The sequence below is a fragment of the Macrotis lagotis genome, chromosome X (assembly GCF_037893015.1).
Source record: "Macrotis lagotis isolate mMagLag1 chromosome X, bilby.v1.9.chrom.fasta, whole genome shotgun sequence".
NCBI lineage: Eukaryota > Metazoa > Chordata > Mammalia > Peramelemorphia > Peramelidae > Macrotis > Macrotis lagotis.
This window is the reverse complement of record NC_133666.1, coordinates 450,745,885-450,766,760: the sequence shown is the minus strand read 5'-3', so window position 1 is coordinate 450,766,760 and position 20,876 is coordinate 450,745,885. Positions and strand designations below refer to the sequence as shown.

General features: G+C 35.7%; 1 protein-coding gene across 13 annotated transcripts in view; it reads right to left on the bottom strand.

Moving 5' to 3' along the window:
- Nucleotides 1–20,876, bottom strand: part of ZNF521 (zinc finger protein 521) — a 363,098-nt gene that overhangs the window by 192,696 nt on the left and 149,526 nt on the right. For all 13 annotated transcript variants that reach the window (XM_074200375.1, XM_074200373.1, XM_074200381.1 and 10 more), the window contains one exon: nt 10,476–13,828. In XM_074200375.1, the coding sequence (XP_074056476.1) occupies nt 10,476–13,828 (3,353 nt within the window). The remainder of the gene's footprint in view (nt 1–10,475; nt 13,829–20,876) is intronic.

Below are 20,876 nucleotides of genomic sequence, written 5' to 3'. Positions count from 1 at the left end.
CACTATTCCAATAAAAAATTATTAAATAAAATGCTCTCTTGCATTCATCCTTGGTTGCATGACCATGCTTTCATCTTTTAAAAGATTTTTTTCTTTTAAAATCTGATTTGACTACAATGCCTCCTGTGTAACCAAATCATTCTCTTTAAACACTTCCCCCTGCTTTTCATCATATGTGTCATTCTCAATTGCATTGGTCAGGATTTTGGTCTTAAGATGTTCCAAACCTTTGTGTTAACTTTTTAGTACCTTAGTTTATAGGCACTATAATGAAATATAAATAAAAATAAAATGAAATATAGATATCTTTTCATTTAACTTTTTGACACTTAAAGTTCAGAGTCATATCAGATTATTCTCAGTATTCATTTCTTGTTGTGTCACAAAATAGGAAGCAACCAAGTCACTTTCTCCCAACATTCCTATCACTGCCATTCTTTGCTGGACAAAATCTGATAAAGCTTCTTCTACCATTAGAATGATAAAATTATCATCAAAGCAAAGAAAAAAAGTTAATTATTTTTCTACTTTTACCAGCACCAGCACCTGTCCTGAAAGGTGAAACCCCCACTGTAAATATATCCTGGACTCGTGCCTCTTGTGTGATTTGTTTCAGGAATTTATCATTCATTTCTATCATTTGTCAAGGTGATCTACTGTATACTCCCACAATAATATTATTTCTGTTTTCCTCTTCTGTTCTTTCTCTACCATGTGTTTTCTACTAGGTTTCCTACTCTGATTTCTAAATAGTATAAACTCTTTATATTTTGCTCTCCCATTGCCTCATCTTTTCATTTTGCTTTGTAACAAACTAAATCTTTCTATTTTGCTATCCTATATTCCCAAGTACAACCCCTCCACCCAAGTTAGTGACATATGTGAGCTCACATTATCTCCTAATGTTAAGATGTCAAATTTCTTGTTTATTATTCACACTTTCCATATTAGCATTAGACATGTGAGACTAGGGAATATTGTTTCTGTTGCTCTTCCTAGTCATTTTCTCTTGTAAGAGGAAATTATCATTTCCACTGATTTATTCCCTAGTTAAAAGTGCTTCACCCATACAAAGTTATCTAGATAGATGGAGCAACTAGGAAGTGCAATACATAGAATTCTGGGTCTGAAGTCAGGAAGACTTATCTGAGTTCAAAGTTGGCCTCAGAAACTTACTACCATGTTACTTAACCTTGTATGCCTCAATTGTCTTCATTTGTAAAATGAACTAGAGAAGAAAATGACAAACCACTACAGTATCTCTACCAAGAAAACCCCAAATAGGGTCATAAGAGTCAAAAAAGATTGTAAACAATTGAAGAAAAGATAAAGCAAGCACCACAGTTAAAGCTAAAAATGGAGAGAGAAATTTTTAAAAACTTGATTATGTATCATATAACCCTGAAGAAAAATAAGTTTACTAAGGAATGGATGGTGTGAATTTCTCTCCCAATAGCACGTGTAGAGTATCAATCTATACAAGGACATAATTTGGCTTATGAACAACTTTGAAATATAGTCTCAAAGGGTGAGAGTTTTTTATGGTCCTTAGATACCAAAGACCAGATATTCCACTATGGCTGCTATTTCTTCTGAAAAAAAGTATTAAGAAGTTTCTTGCTATTGGCTTCAGAAGAATGATTTTCACAGAATCAGACTCAGGCAGGAAATACTGAAGTTGGGCAGAGGGAGATTTTAATTCCTTTGTGCTCAGAAGACAAGTTGCTAACTTCCATGCAAAGGAGAAAAGCAAGCTCACTGAATGTTTCTACTTCATAACACAGTGAGCTTTTTCTATCTCTGGAATCAATAGTCTCATTTTCTAATACATTGTTTAACATCATGTTACAAATCAAATAAAGATTTCAGAGAATAAGCCATATGTACATCAAATACAAGCTCAAGCTAGCATTTTGAGTAAGCTGAAGGTAGATAGGAAAGAAAATAGACAAAGATTTCCTACTGCTTAAATTCTCTTTTCTTGTATGATTTTCAAATTACAGTTGAGGATCATAACCATATCATCTCCAACATGGAACATTATAGTGATCCTAAACATGCCCTGATCCTTTACTTCCTCTATTGATTTGCCTTCACTTTCTTTATCTCAGCATCCAAATCCATCTGCAATCCCTGAAAATCAAATACCCCATCTCTAGGTCCTTGTCATCTCTTTTCTAGTTGAACTAATACAACCCATTTTTTGAAGCTCTCTGTTTTCAGCATTATTTCCTTCCCCTCCTACTATTACTTAAAAATTTCTTTCTCATCAGTCCTTGGCTTCACATTTTCTCTCTTGCAGAGCATTTAGATGGCTTCATATTTTCCTTCACAATAAAATGAGTTCCTGCTTTCCATTATTCAGTTCATCGTCATGTCATACAATTTAGTAATCCTTTCCCTCCCAATATGTCCTTTAGTGTCAGATACTTCAGTTGATCTGTCTATACCTGCCTTCTTAATATGTCTTCCCAAAGATGGAGAATTTAGTTGACTAAAAATATGGGATTATTGAAAAGAGGTTCCTAGTTTTGATTCTCACAGGAATCATTTGCTGCCCACAGAGAAAAGTGTACTTCTATATAAACAGAGCATATCCAAATCCAGGTTGGCTGCATTACTATACAAATCTGGTATTAGTCACAAAAAGGACTTGCCCAGAAATATATGTGTGGAACCCCATTATAGCAAAACAGTTCAAACCATATATGCTACAACAAAGGTATCATCTACCATTTTTTCAAATGAGGCCAAATCACATTGACTTGCTTGTGGTGGAAGGAGGCAATAAGAATGGGCAATGGTGGCCCAACTTAATATAGAATCCAACTGCCAATTTGACAACACTGTCCCTCCTTGTACTATAAAAAGAGGGGCAAGTGGTCTGAAAGAGGAATATTCATCAACTTCCTTCTGACTGCATACCATGCTTCCCTCCGGTCTGAATTTAAAAATAAAATTGTTAACAATTTGACTCAACAATGTGAAGCCTACCCAAAATTAAAGACAGTTGGAAGATAATTATATCTAAGATTCTAGAGTGATTAAGTGAAGTTTAGGATTAAAAAGTAACTTTCTCACAAGAAATCTTCTTGGGTATCTTCCATCAATTATTTATCCCATTGCTACCTTGATCTTACCTCCACAATTCTTGCATGATGTATATTATTCCCTATACCTGCACTATTATAATTCATCATTAAATATCAAATATTTATTAATATCTCAAAAGATATATGGTTTTTATTTAGCATACCACTACTGGCTCATAGTTTTGGTTATACATAAGAACCTGCTTTTAAAGAAGCCATAATCTTCTTAGGAACACATAACCTAAAGTAGAGAAAATTACAAATATAATTACTGTAAGAAGAAATGAGTGAACATATAATATATTTATTGAGAAAGGATAGTTTTTCTATATAAACATTTTAAAAATATGTTCAGCATATTTCACATTCATTGTTGACCTACTTAAATTCTATGATTTGACCTAGTCTGCTATGAGGAAGGCAGTTAGATGGCAGTCGATAGAGTGCTAGACAGGGAAACAAGAAGAATCACCTACATGAGTTCAAATCTGACCTCAGACACTTATTTACTAGTTAGGTGACCCTGGGCAAGTAACTTAGCTCTGTTTACTTCAGTTCCTCATCTCTAAAATGAGCTGGAGAAGGAAATAGCAAACCACTCCAGTATCTTTAATAAGAAAACCCAAAGAGAATATGAAAAGTCAGATAATACTGAAATGACTGAACAACCACAAGTCTGCCATGAACTAGAGTATCTCTTTTACTTCTGTGAAATCTCCAATCCTAAAGTCCCCAAATATATTGGATAAGATGTAATCAAAATGGCAAATGGTAGACAGCTGTATCTTAGAATTCAGAATGGATTGAAGGAAATAAAAATGGAGAAGGTAATTTGTCCCAAGAGAAGATTACTTAATGGTGCATGAACCTAAGACAGTTATGATAAAAAGGATGTAACTAGAAACTTTACATAGGAATAAGTAGCAGGATCTAGTTAGTGAGGTACATTTAGCAGTATGCAAGAAAAAGGAAGAAATCTAATCTTATATCACAATATAGAATTCTATTTTAAGTTCTTTTAAGTTTAATTACATAAGGACTTTTTACATTTAAATGTGGGATGTAAAATTGTCTCTGTCAAAGTTCTTTAACTTCTTCTTAACTTCTGAAATCTTGAATCTGTTTCTGACATCCAGTATACAAATAATTCCTCCCAGAATTATTTTAACCACAAATTTGCCAAGCACACTTTCAGATTTCAATTTGTGCAATAGGATTGATGACAGAGCCCTATGGCATGCTGCTAAAGAGTTTTCTCTAAGCTGATATAATTATAGTTACCAAGAATTTGAAAATACACCTCCTTATTCACTTAATTTAACTCTAATCTAGTACCCATTTTGTATACAAGGGCTTCTTGGCAAAATGTCTTAAAGGTCTTAACAAGATAAATCTAGTGACCCTGAGAATAAAGTAAATAGAGCAAGTTTAGCACATCTTATTTTTAGAATGATAAAATGAACCAATGCTAATAATCATTATTATTGCATTTTCTCCCACAAGGACCTAAAATTATATGTTTAACTCTGTTTAAAAATCCATTCTATATTTTTTAAGTTTACTGGTTTTGATGTCATTATTTCTCAAAGATTTTTCAATAGTATTTTTTATTATTACATTTATGTATCTTATTTTAAGTATCCTGGGTTAATTCATAATGTTTTAGAGATTCATGTTCAAATAAAGTTTCTAGGTTCTTTTTCCACTCTTTCTCTCTAGTTGCTTTAAATTTCAAATTCCCAGTAAACAATCTGCTCTACTATTTAAGTTTTACAGATAATAATTTATGATGGATAAGATAAAAGGAAAATAGAAATTAAGTCAATTTTCTGTAGTCTTTTAACGTTATATCATTTATTCCAAAAAGTAGAATTTTCTTCTTGTCCTGAGAATAATTATTTAATTTTAAAATAATACTATATGTCTATGTCACACTTTAATAGTTACTTGGTTATATGCCATTTTTCATTTTTGTAAATTCCTTTTAATAAAGGAAGGAACCATTTGAGAAAAATGATCTTAGTGTTTATGAAATCTGAACAAATTTTAACATTGAATTTTAGGAAAGCAAATTTCAAGATGGCAAAGGGGAGAAGAATAATAATTTGCTTCTATTAACAGAAATCTATAAGAAAAATGGTTTTAGATATGTTAGTATCTTACTTTCCTTCTACTCTGTAAATACCTTATATGCATATAGTGGTTTGTGTGTTTTCTGCCCCTGCTAGAATGTGAGTTCTTTAAGGGCGGGGACTGTGGTTTGGTTTTGAATTTGCTTTGTTTTATATTTCTTTGTACATTCAGAGTTTAACACAATGTCTAGATTATAGGAAGAACTTAAATACTTACTGATTCATTGATGAGACAAAACTTAGCAAAGCAAACAAATATGTATCATCTACTCTTCTAGCTGCTGTCCCACTACTACTATATTTTGCTCTATTGCTATTTGCTATCTACTGTTATCTTAGGAAAGTCTCACCCATTGCTAGGGGATCTCTAGTATTCTTTAACTATCAGTGTGAGTACATTCTGAATAACTTAGATCCTGTGACCACTGCTACTGATGTGCCTTACCACAGGGAATAAATGAAAGTTCAGATAGTCTTAGGAAGAAAGAATCTAATACCATTTTTAATCACAGTCTTTAGCCTTTTTTGGAAAGAGGTTATACCAATCCTTAGGCAACACTGATAGAAAGACATATAGAATACTTTATGGACCAAAACACTACTAGTCAGTGTTCTCAATAATCATGAATGTGTATTAAATACTATATATGGCAGATAGTCAGAAGTCCTAACTGTTGCATCTTTGTTGTTCACATATGAACCCAATTGTTAGCTTACATGAAAAAAGGAAGCATAGAATTAATTTTGTTCTCAAATTTCTTCTGAAATCAAGTATGACAATTATAAGGGAAGTAGATATTTGTGAAGAGAATTCAGAACTATCGTGGAAGATTGTTTAAATTTAACTGACAACTAAAGGTTAAATCATTATTTGTAGGATTTTCAAATGCTTTCATTCAAAGATAACACTGTGCTAATTTCACTGAGTCAATTTTTTTTAGTAAAATTCAAATAAATGAAAACAAAAGTCTAATCACTCATACTGTATGTATGAAGTGGATGAAATACACAATACGCAAGCTATTATGTGATACTAGAAAGCCTGTCAATCAAATCAGACCACCAATAAGTATATCTTGAAAAGACACTACAGATTGATAATGTGCTGGATCCAGAATTGAATGTGATAAACTGCTTTTCAGACATTACACAATGATTTAAATTATTTCAAACTCTTCCCTTACATAAAAGATCATCTATTCAACATTGGTATTCTCCTGGTAAGGTAATATTATGGAGTTCCTAACCTCGGAAGCACTGGAGTTACAAGAAGCCCAAAGGGTAATGGAAAAGTTCCTGGTAATCACTGGTTCTAATATGTTAGGGATGGTGATACACCCTTCTTCACCCCACATCTGCACCCCACAAGTGACATAAAAACATTATCTAAGAAATACAAGATGAGAGAAGTTGGTAGGAGAATTGCATCCAAAATTTGTACTGTGATTCATCCATTTCTAGGAGTATAACATTCTGGTATTTAAGTTATGGTCCTGAAAGATAAATCCAACCTTTTGACATTATCTATCTATTAATTCCCATGTACTCCTTTCTCTTTCAAAGTCATGATACCAACTGAGAGGAAAAAAATAGTAAAATGCCACCTATGTCTCCAAATGCATCAGGATCCTATATAAGTGTTCCAAGTCACACACAACAAATATCAAATTTCTTTTGGCTATGTTATTTACTAACATATGGTATATCCCATATCACCAAAGGCTTCTTAAAGTCCAATCTTCTCTGAGATTTTTTTCTTGATAGTTTCTAGGTGTCATGTAATCTAATACACAATTTATACTTTATCCACCTGAAAAGACACAAATGTTATACTACTGCAAATAGTAGAAATGATGATTTATTTAAATGCACCTTCACAAGGATGTATCAGGCTACCACTTTGTCCTGTCTTTTTCTTGCACAGCTGTGTTAGAGTTCCCATATTTCTGGATGACATCCATAGCAATATTGTCTATATTGCATTAAGAACTCCCAGAAGAGAGGTGCTGTTTAAGGTATATAGGACCCAGCATAGAATCAGATAGGAAAAAACTAAATATTCCATCATGGTTTCATGTGATCATGACAGTGATGGTGATGATGAGATCAGAATGACATGAGATATGACATATAGCAAAGGTAATATTATAAGGTGAGATGATCACTGAAAAGATCAGGGTTTAAATCCTGACTCTGACATTTACAACTGACTTTGAATAAATTATTTAACAACTTCTATTAAAGAAAAAGTCTCTAAATTTCCATTTCTTCATACATAAAATGAAGAGGTTGGCTCAGAACTCCAAGATCTATTCCAATTCAAAACCTAAGACCCTCTGACTACATAGTAAAGTACACGGTACCGAACAAATAGAAATCTGTTGGAAATTCAAATTTGTCTGAAGTCCAGGTAATTAAAGGCACAATTTCTTGATACCTAAAATGTCTTAATTCAAGAATTTAAATTCAATTTTAAGCTTATGCTGTATGTAAGACACAGGGGACACAAGGCAAAAATGAAATGGTCTCTTCCCTTGAGAAGCTTACATTCTTTCAAATGTAAATTAAGAGGATTCATTTAAGAAGAGTAATTTTTAAAGCAACTATTTTCTTAGACATTATGTTTATTATGAGCTCCTTTTCTTTAATTGGAAAATATTAAAATAGGTTATATGTTTAACTAATATTAAAATATGGGACACTAAGTAAATGAAGGCTATAGAAAAGTTTACTATTTTTTAATCAAGATTAGGCACATCTTTAAGAGCTAACCTGACTCGTCCCATGAAAAAGAATGGAACCTTTTGGGTATCAGCTAATAATTTAAAATCCACTTGTCACTAACATTTAGTAGCTCATTAGAGGTGCACTTGCAGAATCATCCTTCCTCTTTGAAATATTCGCCTTTCAAATCTTAATAAATCTAATAGTTTAAAGAATATAACAGAAGATAGGACAAAATGATGAAGGGGCATCTGTGACCTGATCAGTGAACATGAAGAGAAGACAAGAAGAAATGAATTAGCAGAGATTCTTTCCTGGATCTTTTTTGTTAAAAACAAGCAAAAAAAATACAAGCTGACTGTGTTTTTTATTGTGTTTGTTTAAAAAAATCTGTATATATTTAAATTAAATCCATTAATACAAAAATTAAACTAAAATCTTTCAGTTTTTCAGTGGCCATTTAATGATCACAATGATGTGTGTGTGTGTGTGTGGGGGGGTGGTTCTTCATAAAAACCTTTCCTTTTAAAAATGCCATTGAACTAATTTCAAATATTAATATTTTTATTTCAAGAGAAGCTTCTGGCCCAAAAGAAAGTATGAAGCAATATCAAAGATTTTTTTTTTAGTATGATCTGTACTATTTGGAAAGATACTGCTGTTATTATCATATTATAGTTGATAGAGTTCAGATAGAAATTATCCCAGGCCTACTACTCTTGTTCTTTTATGTTTAATATTAAATGGACTATTGTACCAGGTGGTGCAGTGGATAGAAAGCTGGGTCTAGATTGAGAAAGACTTGGGTTCACATTCAGCCTCAGATACTTACTAGATATATGATCCTGGGCAAGTCACTATTCCTGTTTGCCTCATTTTTCTCATCCATAAAATGAAGAAGGAAATGCTCTACTATCTTTGCCAAGAAAATCCCAAATGGGGTCACAAGGAGTCAGACATAAGGAATCAGAAGTAAATCATTTATTTCTTGTTAATATTACTATTATTGAGTTAGTGTTGTATTGTAGAAAGTCCAGAAGTCCTGGAATTCAAGTCGTGACTCTGACATATATTGGGGAAGTCACTCAGTGGTCTAGGTCTGTGGCATCAAACTCAAATAGAAATAGAGACCACTAAACCATACAAAATGATCCCTGAGGTCACAAGTTATATTAGAAAATCACATATTACTATCACCAATTTTTATTATATTTTTATTTATTTTGGCAAATATTTTCCAGTTGCATTTTGATCTAGTTCAGGCTGCACTTTGAAGTGTTGCAGGTCCCACTAGACTGAATCACATGTCTAATACTCTAGGCAACTAAGACTTCAAATCATAAGAGGCTTCCTCCTAGAAGTTCCTGATGGCAATGGTATCATAAGTCTAATCTGTCTCTTCTCTTACTAATAGTATTACTGAATATAATACTAAATATTAATAATCTCTGTGGCATCTATCTTATGGAAGAGGAAAAGGAAAGTAAATTCAGGGTTTAGGAATTTGCCTGCCACAAATATAAGAAGATGGGCACTATGATTTTCTTTTCAGAAATCCCCTACCAGCTGCCAGTTAGTCATCTGCAGTGAAGTATTGTAGGTTCCCTCAAAAGGATGTGAATGCAAAGAACAGATAAGGAAAATTCAGTGACCCTGGAATGAAAGGAGATAACTATCCCAATGTCATTCATTTGTCCCATTAAAAGTTTGAGCAAATTGGGAACAAGAAAAGCTGAGTTTGAGTACCAGCATCAAAACAATAAAGAAATTATAAGGAAAGAAGGACTCAATTCATTTTCTAAGATTGATGATTTATACAACTGCCTTGTTTAGAATGGATTTGTTCTATCTTCATCTTTGGAGGAGTGAGGGAGAATATGAAAACCATCCCAAAGGAAGAAGAAACAATTAATTTTGAACTTTAAACCCAAATAAAGATTTGAAGCCCTGGAAGGTGACTTTAGTCAGGGTGTTGTTCATGGGGTATTTCATGAATGATTTCTTTAAATAGTGTTGTGAGGCAATGTTTTCATCTCTACTCAGAAGACAAAAGAGAACAGTGAGTGTTGACAGCATGGTATTAAAAAGCCACCCTGAACCAATTTGTTATTCACAAATATATATTCTTTTTAATTTACTCTTTAAGCCAGCATGTTGGCTCATGGTATCTTACTTTTATGTCATTATCTATTTGCTATACACACAAGTCATAGCTGGGGATTTCAGTTCACAGTGGAGCTGTGCTAAGATTCCAGATCTCAGTTGTGCTGGCATGAATGCGGGTCTCTTCAGTCATAGAGAAGACAATATCCTAGGGAGACTGGAATTAGTCCTATTTTGCACCATTCAATCCAAAATGCTGCTTATTGAGATGCAAGTAATTACTAGCTAACAGCTATGGGGAAAAACTAGATCACATTTCAATCTAAACCTCTCTTGGCAAGTGACAATAAAGTTGGAGAAAGTGTGAGGATAAAGTGGAGATAGTTTCTTGAGGTTAAACAGCAAACATAAAAAGAAAAGTTACCTCATCCGACTGGGAAGGACTGATTCTGGGCATTGGCGATACTTGGGGTGTTTTCAACTGCGTATTGTTGCTATCTGGAACAAGCTCTCTGTGGATGGACTGGATGTGGTTCTGAAGTTCACTTTCAGATTCAAATTTAACATTGCAACTAGAGCAACGAGTCTTCAGTCCCCCTGCCTTGCTTTTACTCTCCATGGAACCCAAGTTCTCGTTCTGACCCAAGCCTGGTCTACTACTGCTGGAAGGGATGCTGATGTTTGGGCTGCCACTCTTACTGAGGTTCACGCAGCCAGCACAGAGGCCATATGGTAGACCATTGATATCAAGCTTCACCAGGTCTTGCTTTGAACGGAATTCCTTCAGGCAAGAAGCACACTTGTACAGTTTTTGGAGATGCTGAGTACGCCCTGTGGTTTGTACTGCTGACCCATTCCCTGTTTTTTGCATGTGGAATGTCCCATGGATTTTGAGTTCCAAGGTAGAGGTCACCGTCTGCATACACACAACACAACGAAATCCAGTCAAGGAATTTCTCAGATCGGGGTGCATTTGGCAATGCTCTAAAAATTCCTCCTCACTTTGGAGGGGCATCTTGCAAATTCGACAGTTTCCGGTATCCAGGCTCTTACTATGTGTAACTTTGTGTTCAGTAAGAGTCAGAAGAGAAGGAAACCGTTCTCCACAAATAGGGCACATGTAGTGTTTCACTGGCCCCAAGTGGGTCTGCATATGTTCACGGAGGCCGTTCTCCGAGAAGAATGTTCGAGAGCAGACATTGCACTTGTAATTCCCTTTAATAAGCTCTGCTTTTTTCTTCACTATGGCACTTTCTCCAGGTCTAATATTATGGTCTCGAAGCTGGTGATTCTGCAGCAGAGTCTCCATGGTGTAGGCAGCACCACAGATATCACATCCATACATGGGCTCAGATGTGTCCACATCTTCTTCGCTCCCATCATGGCTATTGTGGGACTCCTGACTGTTGGTCAGCAAAGTCTGGAGCTCCACCTCCTCTTTCTGCACTTGTTCAGAAGCTCCATTGGTTCCACAGTTGGGAGTTTTTGTTTCAAAGACACAATGCTTTTCCCTCAAGTGCTTCTCTAACAAAATGATGGCATGGAACGCTTTGCTGCAAAACTTGCAGTTGTACTTCTTGCTGTGGGTGGTGATGTGGCACTGGAGTTCCACCTCAGTCCCAAAAGACTCACCACAGAAAATACACTTGTGCACCTTCCCTTGGTTCTCCAGGTGGTTGTGTTTGACATGGAGTTGGAGGTCAGTCTCATTTCGGAAGTCCCAGTTGCAGGAGGTACACCTGTAGACTTTTTTTTCATTGCTGTGTTTCACAGCCAAGTGAAGCTGAATAGACACTTTGGAGTCAAAGACCTCTTGGCAGAGGGTGCAACGGAAGAAGACAAAGGTGTGCATGTCCAGGAGGTGCTTCTGGAGGTCATCCACAGATGTAAACTGCTTGTCGCAGCTTTCACAGATATAATACGTTGAGGTGATCATGAAATGAATGGTGACGTGCTTCAGCAGAGATTCCTGATTTGGAAACTCTTTGTTACACTGTGGACAAGTCAGTTTGGGCAACACAGTGTCGAGATGAGTTTTTAAATGAGTCTGAAAACTGTCCAGGGAAGTATATTTTGCCCCACACTGATTACAAATGTATTCCCCTGTTGGACGCTGTGGAGCCCCACCAACTGCCTGCATCATCTTTAAAGATGTCTGCTCTATCGTCACAGGAGAGAGAGGGCTCAGGGCTCTAGATTTCTTTCCATTGTGAATATAATTCAGTGCCAAAGGAATGTTCTTATGGTTTTCTTTAATATGCTTGTTCAATTTGAGAACACTGTTAAATATTGGAGAATTTGTACAGTAGGAACAAGAATACACTTCCACAACAGGATCTTTTGGTGTTCCAAGCACCGGGGAACCAAAACGGGAACTGCTAAGGTCACAATGGACCTGTCTTATGTGCTCTTCTAAGGAAGAATCAGTAAGAAACCCCATATAGCAATGAGGACAAAAGAATGCATTACTATCCTTAGCAGCAGGATTTGCAAATCCATGAGAACATCGAATATGTTCCTGGAGAGTATTGAGGTCATTAAAAACTTCAGAACAGAAGTTGCACTGGTAAACCATGGCAGGCATGGCTGAAACAATCAGAGCTGGGTCCTGAGCTTCATGGACTTGTTTAAGATGTTCATTCAGGTTGTAGAGTGAGGGTAACACTTCTAAGCAATACTGACAAATATGAGCCTGCTCAGGTTTATCTAAATGCATAGTTTTTAGGTGAATCTGCAGTACTGCAAGACTTGAAAATAACTGTTTATTGCAGTAGATGCAGCTGTAGGTAACTTTTGCTTGTTTACTGGAAGGTCCAGTAATGTCAGAAGCTTGTTGAGCAGCACGCTTCCTCCCACGGCTTTTTGGGAGGGGTGGGGCTGCTTCTACCATTGTAGAACTGTCCACTGAGAGGTTAGAATCTGGGGTGGTGCTAGACACCGAAGTGTACCCAACAGTGACCAAAGAAGGGCTATTGCTGTGGTTACACGACTCAGGTTGCTGGTGACTATCCATGTGACTATACAGTTCTTCAACTGTATGAAAGCTCTCCGAGCAAATACTGCAGGAATTTTTTTTCTCACCACTGTGCACCTGTTCCATGTGGTTCAGAAGTGAGGTCTCCTCTACAAAAAGCTCGTGGCAGTAAACACACTGGAGGGCAGCCCTATCTTCATTTGGGGAACACTCGGGGTGGCACTCTGCAATGTGTTTCTGGAGGTCCTCAGGAAAGTCAAAGCCTTCCTCACACTGACTACATTTTTGCGTGTCCTTCATTTTCCAGTCCTCCATCCTAGAACCTGGCTGGGAGCCATCTTTGTTCCTCTCGTGAACCTGCATGTGACCGTGTAGTGAACTGGAGGAGAGGAACCCACGTCGACAAATGGCACACTTATATGGCTTGTTGGACGTGTGAGTCTTTAAGTGAATTTTCAGATGATCACTTCTAGAGAACGCCGCATCACACTCACTACAATGGTACTTTTTATCTCCTGTGTGGAGTTTTATATGGCGGTCTCTACTCCGCTTATGTTTAAACAGTCTACTACAATAGGTACACTTAAAGGGCAGCTTGTCACTATGACTCTGCTCATGGTGTTTTAAGTAGCTGAGGCGACTAAAGGACTTGTCACAAAACTGGCATGGATAGGGTAGTCCTGGGCCACCTTCTTCTTCTCCAAAATCACAACCTTCTCCATGGCTGGGGGAAGTCTGGTCCTTGCTGGAAGGTGAGGATGCTGGCCAAGAACAGGTAGGATCATCTTCAACATCCACTCCATCTGGAACAAGAAAAAATGTACCAATATATTTTATATGTTGGGATTTCAATAGAAGAAAGATCATTTTATCATCACAATGTGTATGTATGAGCTATAACATTTAGAACCACTCAGCAAGGACAGAGCAGGTACAGCTCAAAAAGGGAGTTTTTAAAACATGAGTCCAAAGCTTTTCATTCTACAATGACTTTTATCAGATTGTAAAATATGAAAAGTTATTAAACATTTCTATGTCTAAATTACCCTTTTATTACTTTTTATCATTCTTCCTTAGTTGCAGGATATATTTTATACATTGACAACTTTATTAAAACACAGATTTTAATATATTTAATGTTTCTTTTGTATTCATTGTAAAATGATTTGCATATTATGTGAGCATCTGAAGAACCAAATGAAAAGAGGAAATATTATAAGAATGATTTAAAATTAATACAGTCAACCCAGATGTCTAATATTTAATAAAAAATTCCCTCTGCATTTTGCTTGTTTTTATATAAAAAGATAGTTCTGAAGACCAAAATCTTTCATGAGGGTTATTATTGATACAGGCCTTATTGCTTCCAGCAAAAAAATATTAAAAAATAAGCACACAAAGGCAGACAGAAAACACAATAATAATTATTTCCTGGGTAATGAAAGACAACTAGTATTTCTCCAATAACTAGAAATTGGGGATAGCACAAGCCAACAAGCAGATTATTAAATGTTAGAAGGGTAATGCAAGGTATTACATGTACTAAGTCAACCAGGATCAAAGGAAAATGAGAGACTTTCAACAGAGCCAGATTTTTTAATCATGTATTTTGTTCTTAAAGTTCAAGAGGTGGCCCACCATTTCTTCCTTTTTGCAAAAGCTTCAGCAGCCTGAACTTCCTTAGCTAAACAGAACCTGGACTTGGAGGTGAGCATAGACAAAGCAACTTGTAAAAACTGGAAACAGGAAAAGTGATAAATGATTATGGTAAACGCTGAAAGATTTATGAGCAACAAAGAGAAGACAAACAAGAATGCAAGCCAGCTACTCAGCTAAGCAAGTTATCCATAAAATTATTTCATGTACTTACTGTTATTTCTCTTGCCTTCTTATTATCAAATCAGAGAATTTCAAGGTCATTTCAAAATTAATCATAAAACCTGTATTTTTTCTAATACTTCCTTTCCAAATCAATAAAAACGAAAAAAGTTCTTCACCCTTTATCAAAATTGTTTCTTTACAAAAGTAGGCTGAACAAAATAAAGAACAAGGAAAATTAATTAATTAATTAAAAAAATAAAAAGTCCAGTTCACTAACAAGTTACAATACTCACATGAAAGTAAGAGCTGGCTGCTATTATATAAACAAATTCCAAGTCTGCTTTCTTTAAGGTAACAAGATTTTTACTGGATTATCAACCTCTTGCTTATCCACAGGAAACAGATGAGGATCTATTCCTTTCCTGCATCTAGAAACTGATGACAACACCATCTCACTATCAATGCCAGATGGCAACCATCGAACTCTGAGAAAACAACCAAACACCACTCTTGGATTCCTGCCCACCGCAACAATGCTTTTCAATACAAGTTGAAAAATCGCATGATTTTGCATCCTTTCTCTTATGACTCCATTATCCAACATATAACTAACATAGAATTGGATCTAATCACTACCACTGGAGTTACACGTGCAGGTAGTGCATGTTTGCAAGCTCAGGACACACATGATCACTCAGCATTTAGCAAACAGTAAAAATGAGAAAGAATTTTAAAAAATGAATGGTGATACTAGTAGTTGATCTTATTCCCATAAAAAATGACATGCCACTAAAAACTGTTATCAACTAACACAAATGCAAATTTTTTTCTCCTTTTCCTAAGTTGACATTGCTAGCTACTGTGAATTTGTGGAACACCCGGGGTGTAAATCTACCAACTTTCGGGTTTGTCTGTTAGACTTAAATCCTGCCATTTCCCTTAAAAATATTTTTCAAATACATCTCCTTTGTACATTCAGAGAAAACAGTGAATCAGAATTTGTCATGCAACTGAGCTAGAAAGATATGCCATTGCTACTGGGTCTACAAATTTAATAAGTGAATTTATTATACAACTGCACATCCTGTGCAGGCATGATATATTATTACATAAATGTGTAAGGGAATGTATAGCGATGGGCGGTTATAAATAGTGCACAATCACCAGCACAATGCTTAAATCATTTTCTCATTTGTGGCCTAGACCTGCCTTTACCTATTACATAACTATTTTCTTATGCTTATAAATCTCAACCGCATGACAAGGGAGCCTGATGGTTAGCCAGTCTAAGATCCTGACTGTAAAGGATAAGGGGTCCTTCTATCCCATGTCTCTACCTCTCCTAAGGTTTGAATTTTCCCTTGTCTTTTACCTAGTGTAACATAATAGAAAAAGAATTAAATTTAGATTCAAAAGACCTGCATTCATATCCTCTCTCTGCTCTTTACCACTTGTGTGATGTTGGGAAATAATTTCAATTATCTGATGCTCTCTTTCTTCATCTATAAAAACAAAGAGTTAGATCAGATTGGGAACTTGAATGGGATTTAGAGCTAATCTTGCACAACCCTCTCATTTTTACAGTTTACATAAAAACAAAATAAAAAAAACCTGAGGCACAAAGTGTTTAAGTGGTTTATCTAATCTCATCTACTCAACACTAGACTAGAGTTGGGATTTGAATTCAGATTCTTCTGATCCCAGATTCTGATCCCATTTCTGTTTTCAGTTCCCTTGATGAACTATAAAGTTCCTTCTAGTTCTAAATCCTTAGAGCTTCTGCCTGTGCAAGTGTTGGAGGAGGTAGGCTAAGTTGCAAGAGTTGATATATCTTGCAACTAAAATATCTTTAAAAACCTCCTATAGAATATTTATGAATTAATTATAAAATAACTTGATGCACCAATATGATTTTGTAAAGCAGGAAATGGCACTGGAGAAAAGGGTGGGACAGGGCAAGAAAGGTATATCCTATATAAATAAATAAATAGTCCTTGAAAGGCTGAATTTTGTATCTTGTGATTTTTTTATTAATTAAGTCAAATATCTCATTTTACCAGCACAATCAATGGGTCTATTCTCTAAATGAAATACAAGGGATTCACTCACTAAAATCCCATTGGGTTAAGTAGACTGTACATGCTGGGAGGATATCAAACTCTCCTAAGGCTTCTTTTGCCAAAAGTCTCCAAAGAATAACTGAGCTCTTGAACAAGATCCTGAGGACATTCCCTGTCAATGTTCCTGTAAACCTCTAGGTTCTCCCAGGGCCATGAACATTGCTGATGTAAATTTCAGTGATCACAAGTTCCTTCTTTTTAAGAAAAGAAGAAATGCGGGAAGATTTCTTTCCATTGTATTTTCTCAAACAACATTACTTTTTTCCCCTTTCACACTCACTAAGTGCTACTTACTGGGGAATGTCTTTTTTGTTATGGCAAACATTCTGCTTTTCAGTGTGAAGCACTTAGCATGTCCATGTTAAATTTTAATTTTTGGAACTAATAACCTCACACTAGTTGACTCTAGGAGAGCTGCAGCTCTTACAGCTGAAAAACTTTGCTGGAAACCGGGCTGCAAGACCTAAAAGTCTATTTAAAGATGTAAATGTGTGTGAATAGTTAGTGCAGATGTTTTTCTACAGCAACTGTACTTGCTGAGTTTCACCATTTCCATAAAGCACATTAAAACAAGTGTGTGAACACTCAAAGATGAAAGTAGCAAAGACTCCTGAGACTTTGAGTGGAAAGTAGAGCTGCCTGACTTTTCTCCAAGCAGACAGGAATGCCCATGATTCAGCAGCCTGAGTAAATAAAAGAGGTCCTTATTTCCTAATTTTGCTGGCTGGCCACACTGCAGCAGTCTCTGTGCTGCTGCCAAAGGGGATGCAAATCTGGAACTACACCCAGCAGCTGAAGGACTGTCTTTGTTAGCCAGCCAGGCTTTCCTGACCATCTCCTGGCAACAAAACTGCCATATCCTGCAAGGAAGACCTCCATCTCGGGCTTGATAGTTCTCTAGTCTGCCTAATAGAACTAAACAACAGATTTTGCCTGGTCTGTGTTGGAGGAGGACAGCTGGAAACTCAGTTAGGAGCAGAGCAACACCTGTGCAGTCATATTTATAGGGGAAAGTGCTCACTAACAGAAAAGTGAAGTAATACCAGAAGGAGTTATTCCATAGGAAAAAAAAAGGAGAAAAAAAATCACAAGAGCACAAAGCATCTCTGTGGTGTGTTGCCAGTTTCTCTTGTGCCAACCTCAGTAGTAGTGAATGAAGACTTATAGATCTGAAAGCGATTTTATCACTGGTACTGTTGACCAATTTAACAGGCTACCCCAAAAAAGGACCCTCAGTCATCAAAAGCCTGCATGTCCTGGTCACTTTTACAGTCCTGCCTTTGAAGGGGAAGAAATTTAAAAAAAAAAAAGAGTGGGATAGTGACTGGTACACTTAGGTATAAACAGCAAGCAAAAGCAACCAAAAATGAAATTAAGAACAAAGTAAGGGAGGAAAAATGTCATTCAAAAGATAACAAACCATCACCAAATTCTCCCTCCATTTCCTTGTCTTGTTAAGTTTATTCACCATAAGCTGAGGATCTTCATCAATTTATTTTTACTTATAGTAATGAAATACCATTGATATTCTAAACATCTTTAATAACATCAAAATAGTAGAGGTTTGTAAAGATGATGTTAGTTATTCTAGAAGTCTTTTTAGGGCTTCTAAAAGCAATTTCTAAATACCTGAAGGAACCATAAGGATGTCCAAGCCTTCATATAGTGAAGCCTTATGAAAGTCAGCCTTGCTGAGATTCTACTACTACTACTACCTGAGTGGGTTCACTGTAACGGCAGAGTAGTTTCTTAACAGTCCTTTAGGGACTCAGTATCATGTGTGTGCAAGTGCTCCACAGCAAGGCTTCCTTAACAGGGATAGGATTTACATCAATAGTGACTTTTCAAGGAAAACAGAGAAATAGTGACAAATACTGTTCTTTTCTTGAGTATGCCATAGTTACAAAAGAAACCTCAAGTCACAGGAGTCCTAAAGGTTGACTTCTAACTTCACAAATGGCTCAGAGACTGACCTGGCCAAGTCATTTAATCCATCCCTCCCTAGGTTTGTCTACCTGCAATATGAAGATAATAATTCTTGTTCCTTACCCTCTGCGGTATTATGAAAATTAGTTAATGTTTCTCAGCTCCCTAGACAAAAAACTAAATATAAACAAAAAGGTGCACTTAATATGTGCTGTATGTGACTGTGGGGATGTTTGCATGTATACAGCATAGATATATTATTTTTTTTAAGTTTCTTTCCCCTTTAGGAATCCACTGTAAATTAGTTTTCTTTAAAATACTGTAGTACTGGCATAAATGGTCCAGTAGAAATGCCTGCATTGGTGTAAACATGTACCCATGTGGATACTGGCAGAAGAGAAATTAAACAGGACTAGGTGGAAATGTCTAAAAATTCATGGGATTTAAAACCAGGCTGACTGTGATCACAAGTCTCCAATTACTGTATATAGGTTTTCACCTCAATTCCTCATAGAAAGGTAAATGTTAAGGGCAGGACAAATGTTTTGACATGTCATCCTGGTGCTGAACATATAATGTCAAATACCTCTCATTTCTCTATAAAACATTAGCACAAAAGTCAGTAGTATATAAATATATATGTATATATACATATATATGATATCAAAGCAAAATTTAAATCAGTAGGTAACAGAATAAGTGTCAACTAAGAGGCATAAGTCCCAAATAAATTTCCAGATGATGTTTCCTCCTTCCCCCTTAGCTGAGAGCAATACTATATTTTATAAGGTCTATTATAACTGCTTTATATTTATTTTCACATTGGATAGAATTTGCAGTACTTCTTTGGCTAATTGACTACAGAAGCACCTTAAAATTGAGATAAGAACTCTCAAGGGGAGATAAAGGTGTGAACAAATGCTAAATGAGGAAGTTAAGCATTGTACAAGAAGAACAATATGATGAGATATCAGCTTAATAGATATGTCACAGGAAGATTTACAATAATACTCAAGAGCTGCTATGATCTTGATTAAATCAGAGCACTTTGAATGTCATCTAGCAAAGTTAAATATTCCATTTTAATATTGGAAATACTTAATATTGAAAGTGACTCTAAACAAAAATTCATGCCTTATTACATAATTTTCTTTATCCTCAATTGTAACTTTAATCATAAAAATATCACTTTTCTCTTTCATATCAGTCCCTATCAATGGTCCCTTGTTAAAGTCATTCATTTATCTAATTTAACTACTTGAAAACAAATACAATAAGCATCTAAATTAAAAAATGTGAACTTCAAAACTTATTTATAACAGATGTTTAAAAGATCAGTATTTCTAATCTGCTGTAGGAAGATCTATTAAAAATATCAGCATTTAGGATATATTCAATGAAGGTGAGAAGTGTAAAAAGGTTTCGCATTAAGGATCATATCTGGGTCTGAGCTGGAAAGTGATTTTCTGTGTGTGTGTGTGTGTGTGTGTGTGTGTGTGTGTGTGTGTTAATGCACTGTCCTTGGAAAAGAGACAGATCCCCACTATTACAGTTGGAAATTTCTTTTAACACTTGACAGTGTTAAAAGGTGGAAGGGGGAGGGAGGGCTTCTTATTGTAGAATACTATTAATGCTTTAACTGAACCTCTCTAAATAGTGAACATTCCTCTATTTCTCCCTTAAGGTAACCCCTGCTTTTAGCTCTATTATGCCTCCTTCACCAGACACATCGCTATTATGTATGTAGAAAGGAGTATAAATGTTTTGCTTGCCATTGCTTAAAGTTCATTTGAACAGACGGCGCTCAATGAATTCCATCTTCCCCAGCCAAATTAAATAGAAAACAGTGCATTCTTAAGCAGTTCACATTTAACTCCACCTCTCAAATCAGAGGAAAAAGCTGATGTAAAACCAGTTAGAGAGCAGTCATCATCCAATTCATTTAAGGAAATCATGATGTGCTTCTGAAAGCCAGAGAGAAGGA